The 8,176-nt window shown below is 42.8% G+C and overlaps 1 protein-coding gene across 2 annotated transcripts in view; it reads right to left on the reverse strand.

Annotated features, from left to right (window-relative positions):
* LOC144155716 (E3 ubiquitin-protein ligase AMFR-like) overlaps positions 1-8,176 on the reverse strand; it is a 75,788-nt gene that overhangs the window by 35,502 nt on the left and 32,110 nt on the right. Inside the window, exon 1 of one of the 2 annotated variants that reach the window (XM_077687330.1) lies at positions 6,621-6,804. The exons of the other annotated variant lie outside the window; for it this stretch is intronic. Coding sequence (XP_077543456.1) covers positions 6,621-6,782 — 162 coding nt within the window. The 5' untranslated portion in view covers positions 6,783-6,804. Of the gene's footprint in view, positions 1-6,620; positions 6,805-8,176 lie in introns of those variants that run through there. 2 annotated transcript variants of the gene reach the window in all.

The following is an 8,176-nucleotide window of genomic DNA, read 5'->3' on the forward strand; positions in this document are numbered from 1 at the left end:
AAGAAAAAACCATTAAAGGGACAGAAATCTACATCCCGTTCTGATTCACCTTGTCATTAGATTTTAAATATGTAACGAGGAAAGATTTATTTTAGCTGCTCAATACCCTGACGGCAGAAATCCAACGAAAATTTAAACTCGACAAGAAAGTTGGCCTAGAAGGAATCATGACAGGTGCGGCCAAAGGGAAGCCTCCCTCTGCCGCAGCCTTGGAATTATAGCTGGGGCTCCACACCTCCAATTTTGCTCCCGGCTGGCATCACAATTGCTGATGCTGCCATCACTTGTAAGCAGGAAGTGCAACTTCATATAGGACGTACATGTATTACTGAAAAATTAAGTCAAAGTTATCAATGCTCTTTACTGCCATCATTACTGCTTCATTTCCAAACAAGCGCCAAATTTCGGACAGAAAACCCTGATGTCAACCCCCGAATTAACCTAACACCAATTTTAATGCATTAGAGAAGCTCGTGACACCTTCTGATAAAACAAACTAAGCGATTGATTGTAGGGTTTAACGCGCTGATACTACACAGACGGTGAGGCGCGCTGTAGTGGAGGGCTCCACATTAACTTCTACCACCTGGGGATCTTGACGTGCGCCAAAATCTCGAACACACGGGCATTTTTGCTGTTTGCCTCCACCAGAAAAGTGGCCGCCACGGCCGGGAATTGAACCCGCGTCCTTGTGCTCAGCAGCACAACACCTTGGCCACTGAGCCACTGCGGCGGGTAGAGAGAGAAACTAGCAGAAGTCTCACACTTGAGGATAGATTCAGCTAGCAAGCTACTACCACAGCGTAAAAATTCGCTATTTATATTTTTAAGTTTTAAAAGGTACAAAATGTTTTCTCTGCATGTTGTACTCTGAAGAAGGCTCCAAGAGGCACTGAGAGAAGCAAGACAGCTTGCATCAAAGTTAGACATAGAACAAGCTTTTCTCAACGGGAGCTCTGTTTGCCATGGGTTAAGTCTGAGGTTCCTTCCTCCAGCAGGAAATCTTAGCAGGACAAGGCTGTTGCTGACTGGGACACAAAATTCCACCCGGGATTTTCTAATGGGAAAAGTGAAGCAAATGACTCCAGTTCTCATACAATATCAGGGAACTGGAAGGAAATTCTCGAGACTGCTGTCATGTATGAACCTTAAGGAGCTTTTGGCTGAAGAAAACAAAACAAAACATGCCTGTGATTGAAGTGACTGAATACCTTGCAAAATGCGACTTTGCCCCAAACATTGCCACTGCACTCTGAATTAACTCAGGCAATCACCATTGCATTGTAAAAGAGCTTAATTAACATTTTAACAATTACTTTGTTGACACTGTGCAATGTTAGTGGTCATGCAATGCATTCCATAGAATAGGAGAATATTTTTGAAAAACACTTTCCCATCATTTTGAATTATTTTGTAGCTGCATAACTACGTAGAGTTCAGTTTATAGCCATTTTTTTTCGGTCCTTTAAACCAAACAGCGCATAAAATTTGTGAGGCTAAGCTTGACTGCCATTACATTACCCTGCTTGAAATGATTGCTTCGCTTTTACTTGCTCATTTAAAGCATTAGGCTGTACAGCACTTATGCAGTTTGTTGTTCACATTGTGTAGTAAATTATTCTGTTTGGTTTTTGCCTTGCTTGTGCACTTTTTTCAATGTTTTAATTGCTATTGTAAGAGTGCTTTCTCTGCAGAGGTTGAAGCTGACACATTTTTATTCCCTCTTGTCGTATATGATTGATCATCTACTGAAAAGCAGTGGTTTCCCTTACTATTACTAATGCCTGACAAAATAGCTTCAAAAATGTTCAATGCGTTATAATTCTTACATCACTGGGAAGATCTGAATAATTTGACTTCAACGGGGGCAACAATTATCGTAATGACGAGGTTTTTTTTTTTTGTGCACAGGTAAGTTGGCCAAAGAGCACCAAATGAATTACCGTACTATACAAGATTTTTCTGTGTATAAGAAAATTACACGTGAAGTGTCCTGGAGATGCCAAGATGCCCTCCTGCAACCATGAGCATAAAAACATTGCTTGGAACCACTTTTAAACTGACATTTGCATACCTAGTTTGGAGAGACTGGGAAACGGTGGCTTAGCTGCTCTGTGATGTCAAGCAAGTTAGCAGAGGCTCAGCCACCCAAAATTACTTGGCGAAGAGTGCGATATAAAGAAGCTTCTAAAACTTGAAGTTGCCCTCCACCCCTTCCTCGTCAGCGGCATGCGTATTAACCAGGGATGAAACTGACAAGTCAGTGCACAGCAAACCGAACAACACAAAACAAACATTTTGGTGGGCCTTGTAGAGTTTTTGTCTCCTACACCCCTTTACCTGTGCCATCCCGACCTCTGGGCAGATCAAAACCTGCGAATATGGCAGGACTAGTCTTTAATTGAGCTTGGGGGAAGCAGGGTATTGGTGGTCGTAAATGGTGGCCTTGGATGCTTTTGAAGCCAATGACAAGGCTTGGAAAGAAAAAAGCGGCGTGAAATAGGTTGCAGAGAACCCCGCACACATTCTCAGGCTCTGGGCAGCTAACATCAAAACTGGTGACATGAATGGCACTGTAATTCATTATCATCAGTATGTTGGCCAGTCTTAATTCATACGTTATAGTTCATGAGCGAGCAGGAACTGAATACTTTTCAGTACTCCTCTAGAACATCAGTGGTGCAAAGGGCTATCCCTAAAACAAAGTACAGCTATAGAAAAATAATAAATGTGAGTATTTATTGCATAAATAAATGCATGGACGGGAAACTCGCTGTGCATTTTTCTTTCTACCTGCCTTATTCCTTTTTTTATCAAACATGAGGAAGAAGATACTTACAAGAATATGACACCATGTAAGCATGCTGTATGCAATGCCAATTCGCTGAAGCTGCTAGCATTGACGGATCCCACCAATGGCAAGCAGACGGCGCAAAGATAACACTTCCCTTCACCAGAAATGCATAAAAATACTCTCCGATCTGAACTCTGCGAAGCACGGCGTATAAACAGCAGAATGATGGCGGGGATCCAAAAGCATAAAGAAGAGGGGAGGTATGAATTTTGCAGCAAAACTGAGCTTTCTGCTACACATAAAAAAGTTTTACTTGGCACAGATACTGCTGACCCCGTAGCATAACACTAATTCAGGTCCCCTGATGCAAATGATGGCATAACCTTTGTGTCCTTGTCATCCGTGCATTTATAACTGACATGCCCACTGCGTTGTGCAGGAGGCCATATCAAGGTCACACCAAGGCCACTTCCAGGTCACGGGCTGGAAAGTCTCCATTATGGGCAGGGGGGGGGGGGGAGGGGGGGGGGGAAGCGGAGAAGATGTGAAAACCCAAGCAAAAGTGATGGCTGATGAGACCACTTGCGGTACCATCATTACCCATGACATCATTGTAGTAAAGCAGCAGTGGGTGCAGAATCAGTGGAGCCCATGGCCATGGACAGACAGGTGCTGGTTGACAGCTTTTGGTCAATTCATAATGCGCTTGGCAACATTTGTTGGCAATTTTTTATTTCAATCAGAACTTGCATTAAGTAATCATGTAGCAGATGGTCAAAATATACCTGCAGCTTGGCCCACCTGAGATAACATTGTATAATCCCTTAGTAGTGTGTAAGAAGTAGAAGGTGATGAAAGCTTTTTTGCTCTTAGTTTGTGTTATGGTGCCTGGACCACTCTGCGAACAGTTGACAGCAGAGCTGTTATAACTCCCCATTTTTTTTTTCGTGTGCAAGCCGAGAAAAGCCGCCTCCCTCCTCTACCCTTCGGCCCACAGTCTTCCTCCAGCCACCTGTTAGCCTCCCATGCTTCATATTCCGAGATAAAATGGCATTTATTACCCCTGGAAAAATGTCCTACCAGCCGACTAAGAAGATCAGTGAAAGCTTGGCCTTTGCACAACAATGTGGGAAAGCCAGCTTACACAGCGGAGCATACTCAAAGAAAAAAAATAGCGAATGCAGCATAAGAGGACCACCGACGACGAACGTGCCACGAGTGCCAAGCGTTAGCGTGGTGTCCATAGGAACTGAAAATACCGCAAGGCGGAAAACACAAAACATCGGCATGGCTGCAATCCTTCTGACTGCTTCCCCGGCCCGACGGCGTGGTTTAAGTGAGGGTTTGTGATCAACCAATAACCCACAAACAGCTCCGCTGGTCTCCACCTTTACACTGTCCAATGGAACTGAATTTTTTGCTTCTCCATCAAATGTTCCAGCACAGACTTCCAGAGATTGTACTTCTCGTTTTAAAACACACTCTTATGCTGCATAGCACTATTATCACACACGTGCTGACTTTCTAACGGGTTGATTACAGTCGCTGCTACATGCAATAAAAAGATGAAGTTCATCACAAATTTGAACGAGTACCATCGGTTCCTTTGGAATTTAGCTGTTAGGTGTTAGTAATTTTCAACACCTTCTGCCAGTAAAAAAGAAAAAAAGAATGTTGCATAGGTATGACAGGGCGGTGGCAATGGTGGTGCTTCAGTGAGAACATGAGCTGAAAGTGAAAGGTGCATGCCCTGCTAGTTTGTGAAACTGGCATGGCCGCCCTTCTTTATTTCTTTTAATGCCGGGGCCTCCTAGTAGAGGACCCAATCCCCTGAATTGGCTGGTGAGACAAAGAATACGATAAGCAAGCCGCTGGAAATGTAGCAACGAAATGGTATGCAATGCCAGATGCTTTACCTCCTTGACATGACCCAAAAAGAGCTGCTGTGCAACCTCTTTTTGGGAAAGGCACTGATACAAGTCAGCATCAAAATTAAAACATCAAAATGGCTGATGACGCAAAAAACAAAAAAAACAAGTCAAAGAATGCTTGGGTTGATGCCAAATTTCTGTAAAAATCTGTAAACATAGTAAAGTAAATGAGCTGAAATAAAAATTGGGGAAATTTGGGCCTGGATGGGAATCAAGCCCAGGAACTCTGGAATGTGAAACAAGCAGGCTTCCTCAACACCATGATGGCTTGATGGCTCAAGCTGGCGAAAATTGGAACTAGTGAATGCAGTGTGACCTTCTTAGAAACATCTTGGAAATGTGCTGAGCCTTAAAATGGGTACTTTTAGAATGTTTAGCAATAAGGTGAGAAGCAGAGTACGCCTCCTCTATATGTCATCTCTGCTTGGTGTGCAGCTGAGGCCTTATCAAGTGGCCTCCACTGAAACCAGCTACCGTGTGGCCACAACAGCGATACATGAGCAGTACCAAGCGGTGGGTGATATGCATACGGTACCACGCCTCACTTGCTCTTTGGATCGCATAAGAGGAAATTGGTAAGAAACAAACAGAAAACATGAAATCTAAATAAAATCACTACAGCAGAGTCATCCTGCGTGGATCCCAGGCTTGAAGGTAATGGATGAGTCCTTTGGAGCTGTAGAGTTGAGCACTGGTGCAGCTCGATCTTTCCTTTGATACCATGATGCCCCACTATTGCACTTACGACTACTGCATGCAGCTACTTTTGTTGTGTTTAGAAAGTCTATGGGCCAGCATCATGGACGTGATTGGGACACCTTTGAAACACACTCCCAACAATACCGGGCACTGGGACATTTATGGCACTATGGCACATAAAATAATGTTATATACTTACACGCAAATATACATGTAACAAGGTGAATGTATGCTTTATATGATGCAGTAGTTGCAGTGATGGGTCATGACTCATGACAGAGTATATATTTAAAACTTATCAGTGAGTACTGGTGCTAACACATGCCCAGAGCAAGAATTCAAAATCAATCTTGACCCCCATATAATGCATGCTTTGAGTGGCGTCGCTTAACAGTGGACTGTTTAAAAGTGTAACTGAACTTTCACAAGCAATTAAGCTGTCGCTTTACAATTATGAAAAATGGATTGTCCAAAAAAAGTCGCAGATTACTCTGTTGGTATCTGTAGAAACTACTGCATGACAATGCTGGTGCTGTCAGCTCGCACTTGGTATTGATTCAACTGTATGACAAGTTGGGCAAACAAAGACTCCTGTGACACAAAAGATCACATCACACATTGTGCAGACGGTCCGCCTACGAAGTCATTCAAGGCATTTCCTGTAAGGGAGGTCCTCCTGCTTAGGAGAAGCTACCGCAAAAACTAGTCACGTGATTTTGCTGCACGGCATCGGACAGCCAGATGTCGTTTAGCCGACTGCATCAGTAATTTCGAAGTGTTGCCACTGGTTGTTGTCTAAATGTGAACAGTGAACAAGGCAATAGCTTTCGTGTTCACCCGCAAATAAAAACTAAAAATGGCTAAAGTTCATGCTTCTTTGAAACATGTGTCGAGTCGAGTTCCCACATGCATTTATTTTACATTTACACACATTTGCTTTCATGCTTGTTTTAGGAAATTGCATAGACAAGCTCCGCCATTCACAATTTGCAACATCACAAACCGGAGTATGGGAAAGCTACGGGGCGGCAATACTCGCCTTCATGCTTTCGGCATTTTTGCATTAATAAGCAAGGTGCTGCCATGAGTGGTACATTTGTATTCATTGTGTTGCCTCTACACTTTAGTGTCGCTTCAACACTATCTTACTGCCCTACATTCCACCCCAGTAGCGATGAGCACATGCAGAGACTCACGTATTCAAATCTATCCTTGCAGAGCTGGGCCAGTAGATGGAGAAAGCCGAGCACAGAAAACCAGCTGCACCACAAAACCACTTCATCCATGTACTGCACATTCATCACACCAAAGATGAAGATAAACTTGTAGAAGACAAAGTTCCAGAACTTGTCCTTCATGTGCTGAAAGGCAAAACAGAAAACAACAAGATTTAGAGCAGAAAATTAAAATGTGCATGAGAAAAACAAACGTATGTTGATCAAAATATGAGCAGCAAACTATCAAACGGATCCTTGTGTGCAACACTTTTCTTACCTATAAATTAAATACACCATGAGGTCTGCATATCAACCAACCTTCAATAAAAGCAGTTTGTATTTTAATGCCATTCAAGACTGAGTTCAATCTTTATTGGCTGAGTTAACTTCTTGATGTAGTTTCAGGTAATGAGAAACTAAAGAGAAAGTGGCTTTGAATACTTGCCGTAATACTATGAACACCTAGCCCTTGGGTGATGACATAATTATGCAATCACCAATGTGATATTACCAGTATCAAGCCATCACAGTAATATTGCAAGCATAAATAGAAATAAAGTTAAGTGGCCATGACTACGTTCTACCTTCCTTGAACCCCAGCTGCTTTTCAAGCATTCCTTGTCACTAAAGATGTATCTTGGTGTGTACAGGTTGATTCACAGCTACAATTCACTGCAGCGGAAGAGGCAAGGATGACAGGAATGCACAACAGCACAATGCATGTTGCCATTTGCACACGTCTTCCTGCCACTATGTCTTTTACCACTGCCCTGTCAATGAAATTTTCTAGGAGTAACCTTTGGGTTCATAAAAAGCACACCGTAGATGATTCTCTGCAGTTCCTTAACTTGGTATTTAAAAGATTTAGAGCCCTGGCAACAAATTATTGAGCTGCACAGCATATGCACATGCATGAGAGCTCACATACGATGCGTGCATATGTTGCCAATTTGGACATGTAAAGCACCTAGTATAAGGCAGCTAAGCCTGCAGTGAATATTCCGTGAGTACTCAGTGAATATCCAGAAAGCACTTCTGGCATTTGCTACTACAGGGGTGAGACAGCTGAATCAGATTTGGGAGCAGTTTTTGGAGCAGCGAAATCTCGATTTTGTAGCAGAAAAACCTTGATTTGGAGCAGAATGATGACATTTATCAAGTCACCTTAGGAGCCTAACACTGAAATAGCCTTTCAATGAAGTTTTTCTACTAGAGTATCACAAGGCACGAACTGCACAACCTTTTTACAAGCCATTTATAAATTCTTAGGCTCTACGTATAGATAGCATGGAGTGCCGTTGAAAACATCGAATTAAAAAACTAAGCACTCGTAAGCATTTTCATTATCATGTGAGCGCTGATATTTTATTTTTGTAATCCCAGACTCTCAGCTTTACACACAATTGTAGAGGCATGGCAAAAGTTGCGCAAAGCGAGGTGACAATCTTCGCACCCCACCAGCCCTCCCATTTATATTCCCAAGGTGCGCATTCACTACGATCGCAATTTGATTAACGTTGGTATGTTTAGCCACC

This window comes from Haemaphysalis longicornis, unplaced genomic scaffold, assembly GCF_048455015.1.
Source record: "Haemaphysalis longicornis isolate Haplotype H1 unplaced genomic scaffold, Haemaphysalis longicornis Haplotype H1 scaffold_1, whole genome shotgun sequence".
Classification (NCBI taxonomy): domain Eukaryota; kingdom Metazoa; phylum Arthropoda; class Arachnida; order Ixodida; family Ixodidae; genus Haemaphysalis; species Haemaphysalis longicornis.